The sequence below is a fragment of the Dermacentor variabilis genome, chromosome 5 (genome assembly GCF_050947875.1).
Source record: "Dermacentor variabilis isolate Ectoservices chromosome 5, ASM5094787v1, whole genome shotgun sequence".
Classification (NCBI taxonomy): Eukaryota; Metazoa; Arthropoda; class Arachnida; order Ixodida; family Ixodidae; genus Dermacentor; species Dermacentor variabilis.
This window is the reverse complement of record NC_134572.1, coordinates 43537090-43561093: the sequence shown is the minus strand read 5'-3', so window position 1 is coordinate 43561093 and position 24004 is coordinate 43537090. Positions and strand designations below refer to the sequence as shown.

Sequence of the window (24004 nt, the reverse complement as noted above, 5' to 3'; positions counted from 1 at the left end):
TCTTGGGACTGATATCTGCCGAAGTTGAGGAAGCTGTTGGCACCATTTATCCCATGTCTCCTGTAAATCTGAGGGAACCCTTTCGTCCCACGCCGTACCTCGCTCCCAGAGGCTCTGGAACATGATCTTTGCCGTGATGGTAATGGCCGAGAGAAAGCCAAATGGGTCAAAAATGCGCGCCGAGGCCTGCAATACGAATCGCTTCGTGTCTTGCCGACTTGCCAAAAATCCAATCAGGGCGGTCATCTCAAAAACGAATTCGTCTGTGTCAGGCCTCCACTCTACACCGAGAATCCTTGTGGGGCCTAGCTCCGGTAGAGTTTTTTTGGGCGCTTTCAGTCTCGGCAAACGATGCAATCAGTTCTGGGTAGTTTGATCGCCATTTCCTGAGGTTCATACCTGCAGCCTTGAGTATGGACTGCGATTCCCTGATTATGCGCTCTGCCTCTTCTACACTGTCGGCACCAGTAACCAAGTCGTCTACATACAGGTTGTCACTCAGGATCTTGGCGGTGCGAGGAAATTTCTCCTGTACCGTTTTGAGATGATGACTTAAGGTAGCTGCGAGGAGGAACGGGCTACATGTAACGCCGAATGGCACCCTTGTCATGCGGTACTCTTTGATTGGAGGGAGCGCGTCGCCCTGCCCTGGTGTACTTTGATACCACAGAAAGCGGACAGCGTCGCGCGCACTCTCTGCAAGCTCGATTTGAAGGAAAGCCTTTTCTATATCGGACATTATGGCCACATTATGCACTCGGAATCGAATCAGGATGTCCGCTAGGTTTGGATTTAGATTAGGTCCTGCGAAGAGGACGTCGTTCAGTGACAGCTTTCCCGCCGCTTTGGAGGAGGCATCGAATACGACTCTCAACTTAGTTGTTTCGCTACCAGGCCGGACAACACCTCGGTGCGGCATGTAGTAAATGGGCCCCAGCGGGGACTCACCCAGTTCGTTCGCTTCCTCGGCGTGTCCAGCTTGCAGGTAGTTCCTGATTGCCTGATCGTAGTCTAGAACGGTTTCTGCATGTCGGAGCAGCTTCGCCGTTAATGAGTGAAGTCTGTGCGATGCTATGCTCTTGTTGTCTGTTAAGTCTGACGCGTTTTCTTTCCATGGGAGAGCTACTTGGTATCTACCGTTCTTCTGGGTGATGGTTTCTTCAAAGGCCCGAAGAACGCTGTCTTCTTTGGCGGTCAGCTGTGCATCGTTGACGATCCCAAGGTGCTCCAGCTCCCAGAATGACCTCAGTTGACGAGAGATTTCGTCGGGTGCTGTGGTCACACCTACCCGCATCACTCCGGTGCTCGATAGAAAGGTTGCGACGGACGATGTAGACTCTGTGCCCTGCAATGTCCATCCAAACGCAGTCTCCATGGCCACGAGCTTCTCACCAAGACGCTTGACATTTCCTGTTGCTATATCCCAGTAGTGATCGGCCCCGATAAGCAGCTCAACTCCAACACCAGGATGGTAGCCGTCAGGCAAGGTGTCAGCAAGCTGGAGGTCTTGTTCACGAGCGATGCTAGCCGTGGAGTCGTCAGGTGGTGGGAGGAGGTCTCCGCAGATCTCGGGCACCTCTAATGCTTCGATCCGAACTCTGGTGTTGTTGCGCCAGTTTCGCAGCCAGCATTCCACGCGATGACACCTTCTTTCTTCAGACGGTCTCTCGCTTCCGAAGGCGTAGATAGCTAGCTTCTCCCCTCCTATGACGCGAAGATTGAGGCGCCGGGAAACATCCTGTCGTACAAACGTTCTCTGGCTGCCACCGTCAAGCAGCATTCTCACCAGAGCGCTGTTGTGCTGGCCCTCCGCATACGCTCGTGCAGTCTGCAGAAGCACACGGGTCTTTCCCAGTGCTGGTCCCACCTGAAGCGATGATTGTACTGCTGTCTCTGCTGGTGCAGCATCTCCGATTGAAGGAGGGTGTGTCGGTCTTTGATTGAGCTCGCAGACGCCAGTTGCGTGTCGTCCAGAGCATTTGGCACACTTCAGCCACCTTGCAGTTCTACATTCAGCGGCACGGTGCTTCTTTTTCGCACACTTGTAACAGCGCCTCTCTCTTGACATCACCTCCTTTTTCTTGGCCATGGGCACGGGGGCGACACAGTTCGCTGGTTGATGTCCCTCTGCACCACAAAATGCGCATTGCGTTTCGCCGTCGGTTACGGTGAGAACAGATGCCGATGGGTTTTGCAGACGAACATCCCCTTTGATTGGCGCTTTCTGTCTGATAGCGGCGTCCTGGTACCCACGGCGTAGTGCACTCTGTGCTCTCTCTCTGCTCTCAACCTCCTCTCTCATAAAATCGAGGAAACTGAGAAGCTCGTGTTGTGGCGTTTCAGGTGAGGCAGCCTTCCGTCGGAAGTACGCCAAGCAAAGCTCACTTGGGATACTTTTACGAAGGACGGTGAGAAGCAACGTGCCGTAGGTGCTCGACGACACTCCCAGTGCCTCTAGACTTCGGACTCCCGAGCGGATTTCGTCGTAGAGGCTCCTCAGCCTTTCGATGTCCCGCAGATCGGGCACTGGGCGGACGTCAAGCAAGCGCGACATGTGGTCCTCAATTACGACGTCCTCCTTCCCAAATCTCTCAATGAGGGTCTTCACTGCGATGTCGTAATTTCTATCGCTGATCGGCAACCCCTCTATGGCAGCGGCGGCTTTTCCGGTTAGATAACTGGTTAAGTATTGGAACTTCGCTATTGCAGGCAGGGTGCTGTTCTAGTGAATAGTCGATTCAAATTGGTTCCAAAATTTCTGCCACGAGCGCAGGTCCCCGCTGAATTTTCCGATTTCTAACTTCGGTAACTTGGTTGTTGCTGATACTGGCTGGAATGTCGCAGGTGGAACGGAACCGATGTGGTATGCTTCCTGCTCTGATGCGTTGCCTGTGACTGACGGAGTTGTCGACCGGCTCTCGTTGGCTGTCTGACTCCTGAGAGCTCTCTTGATCTTTGTTTTGATGGAGCAGATCTTCTCCGTGTATGCAGCGCAGGCTTCTAATTCTGCATCTAATTCTTGAAGATCTATCTTCTTTTCGATGCTCTCGTTAACAGATTTCAACTCATCCGCTTGTTCGAGGATAAGGTCGAGGTGTTCCTCAAGCTCACCGACTTGGATGGTTGGCGATTGCAGTAGGTCCCTGGCAGCTGCGATGATTTTTTCGATTGCTTGTCGCAGGGCAGCTTGCTTCTTCTGTAGTCGTTCCATGGCGCTTTCGATGTCAGCAGGCGAAGTATTCCCGGGTTTCGGCACCAAAAAATGTAAATGAATGCTCGCGCCTTTGGGCTAACTCTAATTGCTGTCGCTCTTGGACGACTCCGCTAAATTTGCTGCGCGTTAACTAAGGTGGACGGCGTCGGCCGTGCACGCAGGAGCCTCGAAGGAAGGAACTTCACTCGTTGGGATCCGTTTCGAGACTGGTTTATTTACAAAAGATATTGAAGAAAGGAGAAGGGAAAGGGAGAAGAAACACAAAGTCCACGTTCTCTTTTGACCGCACCGAGGCCTTCGTCCTTGTCGGGGGCGCCCGCGCCTCGCACTGAGTGGGCAGTTCGCCGAAAAGGCGGTGGAACGGATCAGGTTGTTGGTAGATGCGCCGGCCGGCACGTGCTGCAGTGGGGCGCCTCTCGTCCGTTCGCCGGCTCCCTCTTTCCCTTGTGTCGTCGGTCCCCCAACCACGGGTGCAACAATGTATGGTGCTCGTTGCGACTTTCAACAGCTGCTTTAGAGCACTACACGGCCTGATCTTTCGGCTCGGGCCCGTCTCTGGCGTTCGTTACTAAGCTAGGGTCCGCGTGCACATGACCAAGCCCGACCCGGGCACGCTGCAGGAAATCTGTTGATTATTATTATTATTACAGGCACTTTGCCCTTTATAGCGGGCGATCAGGTGGAAAATTTGGTGCCCACGTGCACTGAAATGTTGCTTTACCGGCACGTGGTATACCTTAATTGGCGATTAAGCTGTTGCGCTGCTAAGCTCTAGGACGCGGGTTCGATTCCCGGACACGGTGGCCGCATTACGATGGGAACGTAATGCAAGAACACCCGGTGTACCAAGATTTGGGTGCACGTTAAAGAACTTCAGGTGGTCGAAGTTGGTCCGGTGCCCACTGTACGGCGTGCCTCGTAATCATATCGTGGTTTTGGCGTGTAACACGCCAGAATATAAATGCTTATGCGGCACATGAAAAGTCATTACAATAAAGGTATAGCGCCAATAAAACATAACAAATAGTTTTTTGGAAAAAAGTGCACAACCAACATGAAAAAGCTGATAGAAGCAAACCCAGTATATTCTCTTTAATGCCCTTGTCTGCACTTCTCGTTGGAAACGTTAATGATTACACAAGTATTTAGAAGAGGCTCTCGGTTATTTTTGTTGCAGAAAGATAAAAAGAGCTTAAGGTATATACAGGGTGTTTCACGTAACTTGAACCAAGAATTAAAAATAAAAAACAGGTTAACCGTAGCTGGGTGAAACCAACAACGTATGGTTTGCCGTTATGGGGGCGCTCCTCAATATAAGTTTATATTATCCCTAATTAGTTAATTAGCTGATATCAATTATTCAAAATTTCTAATATCCACTTTAGTGCCAAGAGCGTTTTGTTACGTTGTAGAGGGGGTTCAGAGACGACAGTTGCAATTTTTTTGTGGCAACCTACATGCTGCGTGGTCATCTTTTTGGCGGTTAATGAGAGCTAGCAAAATATGAAATAAAACCACGTGACTGCACTCATAAGTAATGTGCGCCTCTTCCAGTAGACCAGCTCACGGACTGGACTTCTGCTATCTGCCACAGGGAATTTAAAGATATTTGCGAAAGTGTTTGCATGAAACATACAGTACATATACAAACAGGCGAATTCACGAGCATATAGCATAAAATGAACGCACAAGTAGAAATAGACACCCCTTGCGTTAACGCTAATACAATATTATCGAGAGTGTTAACAGTGCAATCGCAAAAGTGGGAACAGGCAAATGGGTCGAAGAGAAATCTTTCGCATAATATAATTTTCCGTACGCGGGAACAACGTTCGCTTTTGTGAAAAATAGAAAAAAATTCGAACTTCATCTGTTTTTCTATTTTCTTTGCTATAAGGTATACTAACAGCCATCTCTTTGCACGTGTCACTTCAGCTTGGCACAGAATACCTTGGACCGTGCAATGCATTACGTTCGCATGCGCTCGAAGGCCCAACTTAGGGCCTTTAATGAGACGGGCCTGAGTCCGGCCCGCGCCCGCAGCTTCAAGCGCGGGCCTCGCCCGGGCTTCCCGGAAAACTCTACGGACGGCCCGGCCCGGGCCGGTGAATTGCTCTATATATATGTTGCTTTCTGGTGCCGGGGGACGCATCATCAAGTGGTATTTTTTTTAATGTCTCGCGGGCTTTCTTCTTCAGCTAGAAAAGTAAGCACGCTAATTATAGCTTGCTGGAAACACCGCAGTTGCATGTTTCTTATAACTGTATATGACTTCTTAATTGACGTTTTGTAAATCGGGGCAGTAAATTCCGACCTATACAGTTAATTTAGATGGACTATTTCAACGTCATCAACAAAACTGGTGACTAACATGTCCTTGGTCTTGTTGGGTAAAATGATATGTTTTTTTTTTAATACCCGGTTTATGTTAGCTGAGACACCCTACATTCAAAAGCACGCGTAACTGCAACTAAAGCCACAAACATAGCAAAATATCCCGTAAATATACGAGCGCAGAAAAGACGGTTTCTTGTAAGCAATCTATCTCCAGCTGCCAAAAAATAAACGATGCGCCGGCTCGAAACAAAGCCACGCGCTCAGGTCGATATTCACCTCCACACGTCACTGGCGCCGATGTGCTACATGCAAATGCAAATTTATTCAACGCCTCGCACGGTGAAAGGTATATGCGTCGTCCCTTGTGCGTCGTATACGGGGGCCTTGCGCTTGCGCTTTCTGGGCTCACCTCGTTCGGGAAAACAAATGGGCCGACAAAGAGAGAGGGACGGAGATCCTGTATATCTGACCTCTAAGCCTTTCTCATTTCTTCTCTCTGCTTTTCCTTTTGTCTCAACGCCACTGTGATCCAAGAAGCCCTCTTGTTCTCTCTACGATCAAGCCAGGATCGAGCGATACAAGCACTTGCGCCAGGTTTTTTCGCTTATCGCATATGCACCGCGCGAACAACTTGCGGAGCAAATATATGTGCCTTTCCTCAGAGACACACACGTACAGACAACGCAGATTTCTCTCGCCTGTCATCGCTATATAGAGAGTGCGGCTCAACCATACACATCGCTGCGGCTGTACGCAGAGCGGATTGGAAAGTCAAAGGTTTCTGAGGTGCTTTGGTATATACTATGTATATACATAACAAAAAAAAAAAAAAACGGGTGTATACACAGGCGCGAAGGATTTGAAAGCGGCGGGGAGGAAAATCGGATCAAACCGTACGGGAACGGCGCCGTGGGAACCGATGATGTCTTTTATTACTGTTTTATTTGCTTCTGTACTTTCGGAGCATGATTTGTTGCGTGCGCCGCTGTTCGTCTCCTCAGCAGCAGCAGACGGTGCGTGCGCGTATGCGAAGAGAAGGGCTCCGCCGGGAGAGGAGCGGCAGAAGGCGATGATACGAGAGCCACGGACCCGTATTCCACCGTGTACCCCGCTGCTGTTTGTGGTGGTTGCCAAAATTGGCTTGTCACCCACGATATATGACAGGCACGACGCTGCCGGTGCGGTCTGCCCGCGCCCCACGGTTCGTGTATAGAATCGAGCATGATGTAGGTATACGCGTTCCAGCGCGTGCCCGTTGGGTCCCGTGAGACGCGCGTATACGCAAACAGAAAGCGAGCGTTGAGCGACACGAACCAGCATGTACGCGTGTAGTGCTGAGAGTGCCCTGTGCAAGCCATGTACGCGTATGCGTCTCGGGCGACCCACTATATGGAAGCACCCTTCATCTACCACGTAAGCCATGCACCGGTGTCTCTTCATAGGTTGCGTCATTTCTCTCTATATCCTTTCTGTTCATCATGAAATCGGCAAGCAGGGACACACAAGCGCAATTCTGTGTTTGTGCAACATAATGCGAACGATATTTGTGGAAAAAATGGCGGTTTGTGTTTTGCTGCTGTGCGTGCGCGTGCACTACTTGACACTGCTGCATAGGGTTCTGCATCAGAGGTAGACTCTAATTGGTATTCAAACGAATGAAGTTTACGCATCTTGCTCTTATCGTTGGACGACATGCAGAGAGATAAAAAGATCTCCGTCTATGCGGTGCCCGAATATGTAAGCACAACGCGGTCCCTACTGCATTGTCGTCGATCATCGATACCGCTTTACTAACTTGGCGAAATCGTCTGGCCGTGGTCATCGTCATTTGGTATTCTTTTCATCGTCGTCATCGTTTCATCATCGTGGTCGTCATTTGTCACCGTGCCAAATAAGAAAGTGTCTTAAATGAGCGCTGCGACAATTTCTGGCGTCAGCTCAGTGCGCTTGAAGCAACGTCTGTTAACCGGGACTCGCAGCCATTCAACGCAAAATGAATAACAAATTTCTGGATTCAAATGGATTCAACTGACAAGCCCCGACAAACATGAAAGTGAACATTAGACTTCAAGTTTGGGCTTCCATTCACGTTCTCATATCATTCTGCCAATATAATGGGGTTTCACACTTAAACCGCAAGTGAAAAGTAATCCTTGTAGGTGCGTGGCCAACAAATGCATCTCAAATACGTGCAGTGTAGACATTCTTGAAGAAACGAGAATCGTGACATCGTGACAAATTGTCAGAGATTTTAAAATGATTTGAAACATGTTGGACTTATTATTACTCTTATTTACCCTTATTCATACATGTGCATCGACATTTGCGACACATTGTGGCACCATAGGTCCTAGAGATGTGACCTTGTAGGTTCAGTGACCATTGCATGTTTTTTTTATATTATAGCGCTTCTCATGACGCTCAGGATGTTCTTCATATCCGTATAGCGGATGGCATATTGTGATGGTTTCTTTCATTTTTTTTTGTACGGAGTGCATTGGGCTTTTCTTCTATTTTGTGTACTTGCATTGCGAACTTAGTTTTTATTTCATGACTTGTAGACTACTCGCGGGGACTCGTACTTAGGTGCTTGTGCATTGCTGTGCCCTTGTTCTTCCAGGAGTGTTTTTCTTCTTCTTGTACGTCGGAGCAGAGGAGTATCCGGCGCTTCTACGAGGCTGTCGTCATATTCTTACATTTAAACACACACACACACACGCACACGCACACGCACACGCACACGCACACGCACACGCACAGGCACACACACACACACACACACACACACACACACAAACAAACTAGGTCCATTTCCCATTAGATATTTTTCGAGCCAAATATCGGTGTGATATATTTGGTTCTCAACATTGACGAGGGAACGAATAAACACCACACCCATTCCGTACCATGAAAAAGAGGAGCTTTAAAACAAGCGCGCCTGGCATCGCGAAGGCGGTGGCGCCATCTAGCAATGCCGAGGGCAGACAATACGAGGAAGGCGCAGAAAATGCGCAGTGGATAAATCGCCTCCTTTCAGCGCCGGCGCAGCAAAAACGTTCGGGCGTGGCCACCTATCAGACAGTTTGTTTTGACGGCATGTGCGTTTTGCGATAGCGGAAGAGCCTTCACAAGAGCGCAAGAAGACATTGGCGACCCGTAGGACGTGAAACATCCGCGACGCTTAGTGCAATCACCCTTTTATTACAAAGCATGTGGGTAGTGCTGTCTTCAACGTGCCCTGTGACTTCGCCCGTGACGTCAGGGCTCAAAGTGCGCGGGAATTCTGATACCAGTAGGTGCAGCTATATTTTGCAAAACTCTGCCGAGCTTCGCCTCTAGCATATTGGTTTAAGTTCGTGAGGCACTATAGCACGCTGCCATACTTTTCTCTCTCTTCTTAATTAATGGCACGATAAGACGATGTTGGGCGTAAGGCAACGGCACCGGCTTCTTTTTACATCATGAACAGGGAAATTGACGCCGTGCTATACGTCGTGGAGAGCTACTCTGAAATCTGCTTTGAATTTACGTGCCAGCGTGGTGGTGTTTTCGCACAAACGAACGCTCTCTTAGTCTTCCTACCAGAGACACTAGGCTCGAACTAGATGATTTGGTTATTTGTTACCATGTGTGCTTGCGTAGGTTTTCAGTGTGTATGCGTCATTTCGTATGTCACTTTCGTCATCTGGAATAGCATGCTATGTTTCCCTCTCTCGCTATGCAGATAGCTTGCGTAGAAACTCGTATAAATTGTAGCTACCCTACCACGTAACAGCGAAGTCGCTGCACAAGTGAAAAAGACTGATGATAAACAGGCTATTAAAGTTTCGCATCGGTATTAAGATCATCTAGTCCTAATTTAGAAGCGTTAAAATTAAACCATACTTTCATTCGGACGTTGACATAAACGACGACCGATCAGACACGTTCTTTATATTACCGAACTCATATTAACTTTGCATAAGCTATCTTCGGTGATGCTTAAATTCTCATTATATAATCGCTTCAACGGCAAGGGAATCTCTCTCGCTGCTACACGAAGCGAAGTTAACATTTGCTCTCGTTGTCAACCACGATGCCTCGACACGGGTGCAGAGCCGCGCACGCGGCCATGACTTGCTCTCTCTTTCGGATGACGGCGGTGTTGACGACGACTGTCGCTCGTCGCGACCTCGGAAGCGCAGAAGGCAACCGGCGTCGACTCACGCCCGCGGTTGGTGCATGCTACGTTCTAGACGCCACGTTCAGAAAATAAAAAGATAAAGTAAAGATACAAACTTAGCGACAAAAAGAAAACTGCATAAAATTGAAAGCGGCGGGTAATTACGCGAGCTCGGCGCAACGTAACACGAGAGCAAGCAAGCGTAACAGCTCCTATATAGCGACGATAGCAGAGCCCCTTTCGGAGTAGCCTCCGGAACCGGGAGGGACAAATGCCCCGCGAATACGAGAGCAGAGAGTTAAAGGTTCGTAACCCAGGAACTAGCACCTAGCGCCTCAGTTAGGCCGACCCCTTCAGTAATGGATATTACATCTGATTGATTGATTAGATAGATAGATAGATAGATAGATAGATAGATAGATAGATAGATAGATAGATAGATAGATAGATAGATAGATAGATAGATAGATAGATAGATAGATAGATAGATAGATAGATAGATAGATAGATAGATAGATAGATAGATAGCGAAGAGGAGATGGATAGGCGTGCATGAACAGTTTCTTTCAGGCTTTGATGCCTGAAATTAAACTGTCTCTCTCTCTCTCTTCTTTCTCTATCCCTAACATACCACGTAGGAAACTTGTCAAACCTACACTGGCCGCAGCATACATGATTGCGTGATCGTCGGGTTTCAAAATCAGAAGTGTAAGGAGAAAAGTTATCTTCGCTCACCTCAGCATTAGAGCACCACTCCTGTATATTTTCATAGGCGGCTATGGCCAACCACGCAGCAGGTGCTCAGCTACACGCGTCGGAGACAGCTACGTATGCCCGTAATGTGCTTTCAGCAACAAGCTTCAAATAGGAAAGTCTATCCAATTCAGTTTGAAGCTAGAGCACGAAGGTAGCCCACCAGGCCAACAAGTCAATAGACAGCGGTGCAGTAATAGAAACTAAATTTGATTTTGAAAAACTCGCGAAAGTGCTGGTCAAAACGGGACGGAAACTACATTTATATCTTCGTACGGAGCGTTGACGTACGGCGAAACTATTATGGCGTCCAAATGAGATTTTGCAAGCAGCGTAATACTTTTGACTACTTTGCATAACGTACGCCGCGACGGGAATGGTACAAATCAATCACTTCAGTGAAACAGCAAAGCCACACTAATATGCAGTGTTGCTCTAGGCTAGGACGTGTGTGTTTCTGCCTAAAACTCGAGTTATTTTTTTTCTCGTCTTTTTGAATGAAAATTCCACACACAAACGACATCGGCATGCATTTGACATGCGTCCAGTTAGCAAACTGTCAGTCGAAATGTCTGCACATAATTCTATTGAGCTCGCACTGTCCAGACTTCCTTTGACCAGTGGATTGCGCATAGAATTTGTGACATACAAAGGTGTAAACGCACTGACCTTAACAGAAATTGCACTAAACAAGCATAGTGAGAGCTGGATGCATTCCATTGTGATCGAGGACAAGCGCGAAAGCGAGAACTAGAGCTACTGTGTCATCAGCGCACAAAAACTGTCGGCACGAAATCAATTAACTAAGTTATCACAGAAAATTGCGTGACGTAAGGAAAATGAACTTAGTTGCCGTAGTAAACAAGCGAAGTGAAAGGACAGTTGAAACACCGGAAGAAAATAGGCGAACATTGAAGACAACTAGGAATTAGTTCTACTGAAGATTGAAAAAAAAAGAAAGTCGCTAACCAGCAATATATTTACTAAAACACAAGTCCTGCATTTTAGCTCCTCGAAGGGGCTTTGACAAGGTAAGCCTTTAAAGCAGTAAATATTGAACGGTGATTAAAATTATTCTATGACGATTATTTTAAAAGTTGCTCTTGTGCTTTAGTATGAAATTTTGTGGCAGCTCACTTCGTGTGTGCGTGTTACAGTGTGTCTGTGCTCGTTTTTCTTCTTTTTTCTCACTCCCTTTCTTTCATACGTCGACGTATGATGGTGATCACCATCTAGCTCAGCTGAAGCATAGCATGCCAGGCCTGTCGCTAGGCTAACCTCTTCAGATACCATCAAACTTTTTTTCTGAACAGCTGCAGAGAACAGACAATCCACGGACATCGAATGTGGTCAAAAATAAGTAAGCTGCCTTTCAAAGCCTTCGTAAGTTGATTAAACAGACCTGGAAGTGCTGGGACGCAGGCGAAATGCAAGTCATCAGGTCGAGGAAAGAAAAGTGCGAGGGAATCGTCGTCACTGAGATGTGCACCTTGCATTCCCCCCCTCCCACTCCATTAAAAGAATAAAAGAAAGGTATCAAAAGCATAACCGAGGATTATAATTCGTAGTCCCGCATCGCCACGATCTCCCTTGTACCGTCCACGCGCCTTCCTCACTTCCTGGAGTGTGCACCAAGGCTTCCCACGATCCTACGCAGCAACGCCAGCTCATCGGCGACTGCATGCAGCATCAGTACAGGCACAAACCCGGGTAAGGTATAGCTCCTACATGCGTGAATGGATCCCGCTTGCGCCGTTCAGCTTCATCGCCGGAAAAGAATGGACGCCTGCGAATGGCACCTCGCGCACCAGCATGCGATGCGCGCGACACCCTGTGTCCGTTTCCCTCTGACTTGCTTTCCTTTGTCCCTCATCTCTCGGTCTGTTTTACCTCCCAACTTCGATCTAACCTATCAATTGTTCTTTAGCGATTAAAGTGCCATTTACAGCCCGTCGCACCACACAAAATCTTATTCTTTATTTTATCTCGGTCTCTATCAGTGGCCTCTTGGTTGTTCTATCAGCCACACGCGAACACAGCGCGCTACAGAAATGAGGGCGCACGCAGTCAGTCATGCAAAACTCTGTGTTCCTCCGCAAGCGCATGCACTGATGCTGCCCCATCGCGACTTCAGTTCACATTTCCTTTTTTTTGTTATTTTTATGTGTACCGCGCACAGCATCTCCGCCCCCACTTTGCGTCGTTCATGTTGCCTAAGGTTGAAAGCCGAACGGCCAGATTCTGACTATCAGAGGGTCAGTAAAGAAATCCAGGACGTACAGAAAAGACAGTATGTAACGAAAAAAATAGGAACAGCCTCGCGGCCATGGCGTCGTTCAGGCTTGTCGACGCGTGCGTTCCTCTCCCGCCACGCCGTCCAATGGAGCGTTGACAATATATTACCTGCGCTCCCCATACTTTTGCCTCTCTCGTTCGTCGCGTATATACGTGCTTCTGCGCTGCCCCCTGTGCACTATATGTGGCCACTTTACTTCTCAGCGAGTGCACGTGTATACGAGTATGCGGGAGGTGGTGCATCGGAGCGGAATGAATAGCAGTCGCTGGGGTATTCGATCCATGCGTATACGTAGCTGTGCAGACTAAGAAATGCACGTATACGATGCGAGCAGGACAACCAATCAAATTAAAAGGAGCTGGAGCGCGACGCGAGGCCGGCAGGGCGCTAAACCTGTCCGAGGCACAGCCAAGGGGACGCGAAATGTGCCGCCGCTGGCCTGGAAGTGAGGCGAGCTGTATGAACAATCTGGGCACGTGGTGGTGTGCTGCAGACAAGTCATGGTGATTACCGACAGAAAAAAAATAATAGAAATAATTATTGTAGGGAGAGGTGAGTTCACAATTCACAGTTGCACTCAAAACATCTTCTTTATGCAGCTGGTGAACGCACCGTTGCGGTGCATACTGCAACACTGTAGGCACTTTTTCGATCGTGAACTAATAAACAAGAACAAGAACCGACATGTTGTTCCTCGGAGATATATCAAACCGGTCTTGTTCGATCCCGTTCTCACTCCTTCCCTTTTTCTGTAGCGCTCACACGAAACTCTGAAATGATGTGAGCACAAAAACGCGGTTATGCGCTAAGCGGAAACAAGCGCGTCTATTTTTATGTCCACTGCAGTACAAAGGCTTCTCCCAGCGATCTCCAATTACCCCAGACTCGAGTTAGCTGATTCCAACCTTGCGCCTGCAAATTTCCTAACTTCATCACCCCACCTAATGTCATGCCGTCGTCGACGTCGCTTCCCTTTTCTTTGCACACATTGCGTAACTCTAATGGTCCACCGGTTATCTACCTTACCCATTACATGGCCTGCCCAGCTCCATTTTTTTCTCTTAAGCCAACCAGAGAATATCGACTATCCCCTTCTGCTCTCTCATCCAGCTTGGTCCAGGAGGCCCTTCTGGGCCTCGAGGTCAGCAAGAGCGAGGATGGCCTCTCAGGGCTCCCTTAGTAAGGTGAGTACCAAAGGTGAATTAATGGCATGAGGTCTTTTGACGCACTCCCATGCTACGTGAGGCAATGAAGGCAGGAGGCCCAGAAGGGCCTCCTGGACCAAGCTGGGCGGGTCGCGATGGCCCCTGCAGTCTTGGAATAGGGACCCACCCTGCACCGCTCCCTTCCGCCATTTTTTTTCCTCATCAATAAATGTTTATTCCTCCTCCTCCTCTCATACACACCGCTCTCTGCCTGTCTTCTAACGTTACGCCTAATATTTTTCGTTCCATCGCCCTTTACGTTGTGCTTAACTTGTTCTCGAACTATGTTATCCTCCAAGTTTCTGCCCTCTATGAATTAGCAGCGGTAGAATGCAATGCTTTCTTTTTCAACGACAGAAGTAAGCTCCAAGTCAGAATTTGGTAATGCCGGCCTTAGGCATTCCTAAATGCAAATTTCCTTCTTATGGTCAGGGTCCCCCTGTGTCACTAATATATGTCATTATATATGTAATGTATGTATATGTCATTAACTGCCGTTTATGTCTTACTCCATGCTTTTGAATTGTCACCGCGGCGAGTGTTTTTGTGACCTCGAACCAATTATATCACTAACAATGAGAAGCGCAGAGGAAGCTCGAGCCGCGGAGTGCTCACGGCAGTGATGAACTAAAGCGCGAGCTGAGCCAAGCGGCCTGAGCCACGTCGTTTCCCGTGACGCGGCCAAATGTCACGCGATACAGCGTTCAGGGCCGAAGGAACTCATGTGCTGCCAAAACTTAACGGCGCGCCCCGTTACGTCTGTGCCTTTCGTAGACGTTGCTCGGCCTCTAAACGTGTTTATGGCGCGGTGCGCCTGCAACGGGCTTGGTCTTGAGGCTGCCGTTACTCGAGACACGTCGAGATGGCTGTTTCGCGTCGGGTTTCTAGCGGGGCCGCTGTTTCTTGCTCGGCGTAAAGGAAACGAACGCCTTGAAAGATACGCGTTCGAATAAGTAGACTGCTATAGAAGTCTGCGGTTCACCTCATGCATCTTGGCCTGAAGATTAGCTCTTTGTAATAAAACGTTGACAAGAAAGAGCGATGCGTTCAACGCTGTGATGTTAGCGAGAATTTTTGTAATTAGCGTTGTGTATGTGTACTTGTTTTCGTATCTTGTGAGTGTGCTTTGATGGAGTGTGTGCCAAGTCATGTTTCACCAACGATTCTCATCAGGCGGACAGTGTCAGGTTGGCGGCGAAGCTTATTTCTCCAGCTTTCAATAAAGCTATCATCACTGTCTTCTCCCAACCCCTACCCATATCGAAAGCATCTTCATCAACTTGGTTATGTCCGCTGCAGGATGAAGGCCTGTTCCCGCAATGTGCAGCTAGTCTTGTATTGCGTCAATTGATTCCATCCTATGTGCCCAGCAAAATTCCTAATCTCGTCTCACTATCTAGTCATCTACCACCTCTTGCAGATATGCACAGCCAAGGCGCCCAAGCGTGCGCTTGAGTTGGTTCTGGTCTTCTACTGCGGTCTCCTTAGCTGTTTACTCTTCCCTTGATACAACGAACAGGTACGCCTCAAAACTTATAGCGGGTTGGACACGTTGACCGTGTTATGTTATGTTGCAACGTGCAAAGATAAAAACGAAATACAACACATTTAAAACGCATTTACGATACAACGCAAAAAAATCGAAAATGCATGGTATGGCCAAAGTGCCGAAAAATTGTCTTTCCCCTTTGAGCGATCCCTTTAGGAGGTGTGCTCCTCATCTAAGTACGTCAGCGCAGCCGTGAAACGAGAACTGAGCAAGCACACGCACGCACACCGCTTTGTTCCTGTACGTGCGAGCATCCTCAATCCTATCCTCGTTCCTTGTCTGTTCTGAAGTACTTCGTTATATTGACTATAAATCGAGTCCCCGATTCCCGAAAAGCTTAAAAAGAAGAAAAATGAAATAAGAAACGAAAGAAAACGCGGCGCCACACTTGAAACTGCCATTAGAGGTATACGCCGCCCAACAAGCGCTGTTGACATGCAATTAGCCTGCATTTTGTTCATTTCCTCTCCCGCTTCCTCAAAGCGAAATGAGTGCCCTTTCTATAAGACAGGAAGGTGACCATGATTTTAAAAGGTACTCTTAGGACAAGAGTCAAGCGCGTAGCGTTTCAAGCTTGGTTAACACGCAGTACAACTGGTACGAAAACAAGATACGCAATAAACACAGGACACAGCGCTTCTCCTGCGTTTTCGAGCCTCTTGTCTTCGTCCCAGTCGCGCTAAGTCCGAACCAAGTATCAACCAGCTCGTCGAAATCCACATTTCGAAAATCAGCTCATCGAAATCAGCAGGAAGGGAGGAAGGAAGGAAGGAAGGAAGGAAGGAAGGAAGGAAGGAAGGAAGGAAGGAAGGAAGGAAGGAAGGAAGGAAGGAAGGAAGCAAGCAAGGAAGGAAGGAAGGAAGGAAGGAAGCAAGGAAGGAAGGAAGGAAGCAAGGAAGGAAGGAAGGAAGCAAGGAAGGAAGGAAGGAAGCAAGGAAGGAAGGAAGGAAGAACAAAAGAAAAGAAGAAAAATAAAGGAAGAGTGTAGCAGCAAGCTGACACTGTACGCTTCTCCCGTGCGTGAAACGTACACGCCCCAATCGGATTAAGCCTCAGAAGAGCAGCGATGCGCGTTAATCAACATTTAACGGCTGCACCACCGCTCCCGGTAAAGCATCGCCATTCCAAAGCTCTCTCCCCAAGGTTCAGCCTTCACGCTCACCTTCCACGACACTCAGCCTCGGCCATTCAGCGGGAAACGAACACACACTCGTTATCTCCCGGCAGCCTCACCATCCGCACACAGCGTACGCCAGCGGCAAAAAGACAAATTTTTTCGCGCATAGTGACACTACGACACGCTCACTGACGCAAGGGCACGAGCACATACCTATGCATAGAGCGAAAGAGGATAATGCGCCGCGAAATGGGATCTGAGCGCGGCTCCTGATCTCATTAACTCCGGAGCTATACTGCCGTGATGACCGACGGTTTTACCTGCCGCGAATCGTAGTACGGCACATTTAGCCCGCAAATCCCGTTCCGCTGAGGTGACTTTCATTCCGTTCCTTTCTTTTCTAGCTCTACGTCTTTTATATGCGGGTTTAGTGAGGGAATGAATGGGCTGGGGGGGGGGGGGGCGATTGAGCCGAGTGAGTGAGTGAGTGAGTGAGTGAGTGAGTGAGTGAGTGAGTGAGTGAGTGAGTGAGTGAGTGAGTGAGTGAGTGAGTGAGTGAGTGAGTGAGTGAGTGAGTGAGTGAGTGAGTGAGTTGAGAGAGCGAGCGAGTCACTGAATGAGCTAGTCAGTCGGTCAGTCAGTCAGTCAGTGACAAATGGTGTGAACGGATCTGGATAGGTAGGGGAATAAGTACCAGACAGTTAGAGTGGGCGTGACTACGAAAATGAATGAATGCCAGTTAACGTAAGTATCAACGAAAGTCAGGAATGGTGAGTTTGGGTTGACGTGTGTATCAGCGTGAGTGACCGTATGAGGCGGATGTTAGTGAACGTGCGCATACTGACCCGGGTAATTGCTGATGAGTGTTAGAAGACGCGAGTGTGTGCATGACTAGGTGCCCGTAAGCGTGAGTGGAAGTGAGTATGAACGCGAGTGAATCTTGGCGAGTGTGTGTGGGCGTGAGCAGAGGTGTGAACGAGTGCCGGTAAACTTGAGTAGAAATGAGTGTGAGTGCATACATATAGCCAGAAAAAATATTCATGAGTTAGTGAGTATGAGTGAGCATCCACTTATTCTGTCGACCTATGCGTGCAGTGCTGACGCGACATGGGAGGCCCACACGAATGCGTTGGAAAGCAAATGCTGTCGAATAATTTGCAGTCTCAAGGTGAGTGCAGTGATAACGTACTGATTTAAGTACAGAGACACCAAAAGCTGCTAAAGTTTCAGCATAACGTTAAGTACCTATGTTATCGTGCCGTGCTGTATATATCTGCGAGCTACGCGAGCAGTGGCTGTGCAGGTAGCACTGTTAGGCGCATGAATGCGCGGAACGGATCCTAGAAAAAAAGGTGGTAATGCTCAGTAGTGCTCATTCTATGCCGAAACGTTTCGTTCTGCACCCACAGGAAAGGCATATGATTGCAGCGCGTCAACAATCGAACATTTATTATTGCGAAAGCCAACAGCTTCGCGTATATTGCAAAAGAACTATGGGATTGCACGCGCCAAAACCACGATTTTATTATGAGGCACACCATAGTGGAGGACTCCGGAATAATTTGGGCCATCAGGGGAACGTGCACCGAAATCTAAGTACACGATTGTTTTCGCATTTCGCACCCATCGAAATGCGGCCGTCGTGCCAGGGATTCGATCCGCCGACCTCGTGCTCAGCAGCCCTACACCAAAGCCACTAAGCAACCACCGCAGATGCGTGCTTTGTATCAATACTGTCTGACAAGGAAGTTCAAGTTATAGCAAAGTGTGGCAGTTGTTGTTGTTCAGTAAGTAGTGTGTCTTCCCCTATACTCGAAAGAAAAACCTACCAAACAATATTACTTGTTCTTGAGCTATATTTGGTTGGGTCTCGTGTTTTATGTGTACGTTTTATTTGCACTACAACGGATTCACGGACTAACAAAAAAAGTTTTCATTCGGCCACAGGCGAGGCACTGTTCTTCATTTCCTACCACTTTGAAATATATATGTACTATCTACGCAGCGCCACCATACCAGGGCATATGAGGCGGCATATTAAGAAAAATGCATTACCGATAGCGAGTGAAAGCGCCAATGCAGAAATGTGTAAGAAACAACATGAGGAAGGATATGATTTTTGTAATACAGCTGTCGCCGGCCCGTGTAGCAACTGCCAATGTTTATAGTACGTGCAGTCAGTTTCACATCAGATCCACCACTAGTAAAGAGTTTTGTTAAGAGCGAGAAGGAGGAGGAGGAGACAAAGGAGAGGAAAGACAGGGAGGTTAGCCAGTGTTAGTACCGGCTGGCTACCCTGTGCTGGGGAAAGGGGTAAAGTGAATAAAAGGAGAAAGAAGAAGAAGAGGAAAAAAATATGGAAAGAAGAGCGAGAAAGTTTCACGTGCCAGTCAATGAGGTAAATTGCTGCACTTACAAGAACAACCCGTCACAGTGACCGCACTGAGAAACAGCGTTCCAATGTAAACGAAAGTTCCCGAATTAACACTAACCTAAAAGGGAGAGCGGCGATTTCGGGATGTTTGCGCGCTGAGCTAAAGCGCGGAGCAAGCTCCGAGTGCGGAACCTCGGGCATGTTGACCGTGCTCAAGCGTGTCAAGGTGCGTAGCCCCGCAGGGCAATGTGTCCACACGCTTTGCGCGCGCGAGAAGCAGCCCGGAATAAATTAGGCTGCCCCACGATGAATGCGCAAGTCGCACGCCATCGTAGTTAACGTTGTTCTACGTGTATATGCACCGCGCAGAGTTTACGTGGATAGGTATGACGGATTGCGAGTGTATGTTCACGTACGTGCAAGTCAGCCCCGAATAAGTTTTCTTGGAAGGTGACAAATCGATAAAACAGAGAGAAGGGGAGCGCTGGCACTTGGCTTCCCTGTCAGGAAAGAACGCGACCGGTCCTATGTGTATCAAGGTGTACACGATGGCGACGCTTCCCTCACCAATTTTTCACCGTCCAGCGTATTTAGTGTCAGAACAGGTGAGGGCACCTTTTTTTGAGAGGCCTTTACAGCACGCCCGCTTCTTTCGCGCACGCGCAATAACTTACAAACTCTTCAATAAAGTTATTTACCTTGGATTCTTACCGTGCCGCATCTAACTGACCTCTGCTGGCTTAGTAATTCTGACGTCTGATGGCTTAGTATTCAGTCATAGTAATTCGGATGCTGCATGCAGTGATGTACAATTATTAATATGCCAGCTTTATGACCGGACGTGGCTGTAGTTGATTCATTGGGCTAGAGCATGGAGATATAACCTTATCGGGTCCGATGAAAACCAAGCGACGCAATCCTTCTTAATATAATAGCCCACATAATACCATAATACATAGCCCCAACTTGGCTGTGAATCCCGCCTTAGTAAGAACATACGGATTTATTTTGAACAACCAGGATTCCTTAACATGCCCGGCCCACTTCACATTTGGCACTGAATCAAACCCTCGATTTCGTGATCTGCAGCAGAATCCCATGTATCCACTGATCTACCACGGCGAGTTCAAACTCTTTAACGCCCGTTATACTACTATTAAAATGCCACAACTTCCTCAAAACCGCAGCACATTCGTGTGCGTGGACAAGGGCGGTACCACCTTTTCATTTCATTTGATTTCATGTATTTGTCATTCATACCATGAACTTGTACAAAAAAAAAAAAGAAAACTACTATTGCGATGGGGGCAAAATGCAAAAGCCCCTGTGTACTTAGTTTTAGGTGCATGTTAAAGAACTGCAGGTGTTCGAAATTAATCCGGAGCCACCCGCTACAGCATGCCTCAAAATGAGGTCGTGGTTTTGGCACGTAAAACATCAGAATATAATTTTTTTAACTGTTGGACTAGTAGCAAGAGGCTGGTGGCCTTCAGTTAGCTACGATATAGTGACCTTTGGCTAGTGGCTCAAGTTTGTTCAGAAAAAAAAAGTTTCTAATCAGCCTAAACTTACGGGTAAACTCACTTCATGTGCAAGTTTGTAATGTTCCCACCATGTATACTGTGTCTTCGATGAATTAGCGTGAATTCGCCCCTAAAATAGGAGAAAGAAAATGGCCAAGCAGATGAGATGTCAACATATTGAACCATATTCATGTGACTACAAGTCACAAAAGAACATTTTCAGTAATCTCTTTTTTTTTTTTTACATTTCAACACGACGCACGTGTACACGCCAAGTACGACATCTAACTCTTACTGAATCGGTACTACTAAAATATAATTCAGCACACATTTAAGAATACACGGACACCGTTCAGCGTTTTCAAGCGGGAAGGTGTCCACAAGACAATGTGTGGAACTATGCTCCAGTTAGTTCTGAACCAAAAACTAATTTGACTCGGAAAACTATACAATCAGGCTAGATGACAACCTTCAGACACTGCTTTAAGCGCGAGAAAGACAACGATAGCACGAAAGAATCCAAGCATGAGCTTCTGGTGTCGTTTGTGGTCCTCACCACTGCTTTTAATATTCAAAGACAATTTTCCTTCAGTATACGTGACCACTTGCGGTGCATTTTAGTAGCAGCAAATCTGCAGTGATCACTATGCGCGTGTGAATCAAGCATAAGACTTAGCTTGCTTACTCTCATCTACTTATTGTTATTGTCTGTTTATTTTTCATGTAAAAAGATGGGAAGGTAGGCTTCTTTGGGGCCGACTGATTCTAAGGTCCCAAATACAAAGACAATAATAACGAAGAAAGATAAATATCAACGCGCACTCTACACACAGCCATCGTGCGCCATCTAGCGACGCGCGGACTTCGCAGCGGCGTCGCTAGATGGCGCAACGTGTCCAGAGGGAAGCGCGAGGGTTAAGCCCGGCTCCAGTACACGGCTCATACATGACATGTTTCTGCGGTGGCAATACGATGTGTCACTACATTGCTTGAATGCTAAGTGGATTAACATTGACAGTCATCGCGAAATGGGTTGTGCCGCAAATTTCTTTTCCACTTTCGCTTGCAATTTTCTTTAAACGCTTCATTTTTCTGCTCTCACTTGCGTGCTATATCACAAGACTGCAGCAGGAATCCTGCCAACACGACGCGTCAAAAGGAGTCCGCCTCTAGCTCTTCACGCGTCGGTCTCGAGCAGCAGTTCGGCCCATACACATACAAATAACGACCCCCAATAATCGGTCTCCAAACTGTACGACCTAGACAACGATGCCTGACAAGGCGAGTTATGACAGCGAGCCTACATCAAGTCGGAAAAAATGTAGCTCATCTCTATATTATACTCGCGCACAACAGGCACTTCCTGACGTCTTCGATAGGCGTCCCTTATTGGAAAAAGACATTGCTTGGACTCTGGCCCTTACAAAAAAAAAAAAAAAATGTTGCGAACGCTTTGAGCGATGTTCCTGTAAACAGTGCATAGCGCTGTATGCTTGGTGTGGCGTAATTTTTTTGCGACAATGTTACATCATGATGACTTTCTCGTGCCAGTGCGATTTCGTGTAGCTTGTTTAGTTTTGTTTTTCTTTATTTCGATCATTCTTTATGATTGCCTTTACGCGCTAGTGACTTTTTATGTTATTTGCTATCGAAACAACGTTTCAGCGTTTCTTTTTTTCTTTAACCCATCGTGTGACTCTTATATGCCGCGAGGCCTCAATAGGCAAGACGAAAGATGCCTTCTCCTCATCGGACCTAACGCGGCCTATACGAATTACTTCAAGTGCAAGATTTAACTGACGAACTTGTCAATGTGCTCGGGGTGTAACGCCCCTAAAGAAGACTTGCAGCACGTCCTGTGCGATAACTGCCGCTACTTGTCAGAGAGACAGTCTTGAAGGCGGCACTACAACTGCGACGCCAATCGAGCTTGGAACTGCGCCATATTCTCGGTCAATGGCAAAGCGCCATGCACATGTGGGTTACGCGGCACGAAAGTGCCATTGATGTTCTTGCGCGCCACAAGCCTTAAGAAAATTCTGTAAATATCTCTATTGTCTATGCGCGTCTTTTTGTGATTCTATGTGTTGTTTATGTGGTTATGTGATCACTGGGTATGGCATAATTATCGCCCAGCATCTGAAGTGTCATTCCAGGGGATCATCCAGGCTATCATCTCCAGCATATATCATTAAACACTATATATATATATATATATATATATATATATATATATATATATATATATATATATATATATATATATATATATATATATTACTTCTCAAGTTTAACGCCATGCTAAATAACCCCGGTCTTGTTTCCTGGATCACTGCTTTTTTTCGTTCAATGTGTCGCTCACAATATGTTTGCTTTAACTTTGTTGATTCGTCCTCTATTTACGTTACTTCCTGCGTCCCACAGAAGCCCGTATTGTGTCATTGAGTTTTTCTTTAATATATATCGACGATATGCCTCGTCACACCTAATCTAAGGAAGGAAGTAAGCAAGAATAGACGGAAAGGCAGGGAGGTTAGCCGGTTCTCAGACCGGTGGGCTACCCTGTGCTGGGGAAACGCAGTATGGGGAGTAAAAGATAATAGAAAAGAGATATTACAAAAAAAAGAACAGCAAAAGAAAAGAGGTAAAGGGAAAGGAGAATATGGCACTGCTTAAAATCTGTTTCTAAGACCAGTTCTTCGCAAGAAGCGCAACAACGCTTTCAGAGACTTCTGTGCTGAGAACGTTCTTGGCCAGTGTCCCAGGACCCTTTCCTCCAACAAAGGGCGTTTGTCAAGACTATTTGACAGTCTTGAAAGTACTTTCCTGGGCGCACTGAGGCGGGGACACTCACAGAGAAGGTGGGTGATTGTTTCCTCGCAGCTGCAGTTATCACATGTAAGGCTGTTGGCCGTTCCGATCCCAAATTAAGCATTGTTGAAGGACACGCTAAGCCACAAGCGGCACAGAAGCGTCAGAAGCGTCTCATCAGGTCTAGATAGTCCTGACGAAAGACGTAGCCGTAGATTGGGATTCAAGTTGTGGAGAAGAGCGTTGGTAAATTCCGTCGAGTTCCACTCTGCAAGTGTAACTTCACGTGCGAGCGAACGAAACCACGTAGCTGCGTCTGTTCTGGATAAAGGTATAGTTCCACAGTGGGGACCATCATTAGCAGATCAGGTGGCCTCGTCCGCACGGTCGTTTCCGTAGATATCGCAGTCGCCCGGTATCCACTGATATACCATGTTGTGTTTTTTTTCTCTATTGTGTGGTGATGAAGAAGTCTTATGTCAGCGACTTATTGTTCATTCGGTCTATGACGGGCTACACAATGCACTCGAGAGCGGCCTTGGAGTCTGAGAACATTGACCATGCCTGTGACGGTTGTTCAATTACGAACTCTAGAGCAACACGGAGGGCGGCAAGTCTGCAGCTGTCGATGATGTAAAATACGATGTCTTGGAATTTCATGGT

The 24004-nt window shown here is 47.5% G+C and overlaps 1 protein-coding gene across 1 annotated transcript; it reads right to left on the bottom strand.

Annotated features, from left to right (window-relative positions):
• Positions 1–268: 268 nt before the first annotated feature.
• On the bottom strand, positions 269–3211 carry LOC142583513 (uncharacterized). Its single transcript, XM_075694002.1, has 2 exons — positions 2828–3211; positions 269–1828 (listed from the first exon to the last, which is right to left on the bottom strand). Exons 1-2 carry the CDS (start codon positions 3209–3211, stop codon positions 269–271), a joined length of 1944 nt encoding a protein of 647 aa, XP_075550117.1.
• Between the last annotated feature and the right edge of the window lie 20793 nt (positions 3212–24004).

What these genes read in the sequence shown, in the direction of transcription:
- LOC142583513 (XM_075694002.1), bottom strand. Translation starts at nt 3,211, where the DNA reads ATGGAACGACTACAGAAGAAGCAAGCTGCCCTGCGACAAGCAATCGAA. An exon ending in CACCTGCGACATTCCAGCCA is followed by an intron (nt 1,829 to 2,827) that starts GTATCAGCAACA and finishes GTGCTTCTGCAG; the next exon opens with ACTGCACGAGCGTATGCGGA.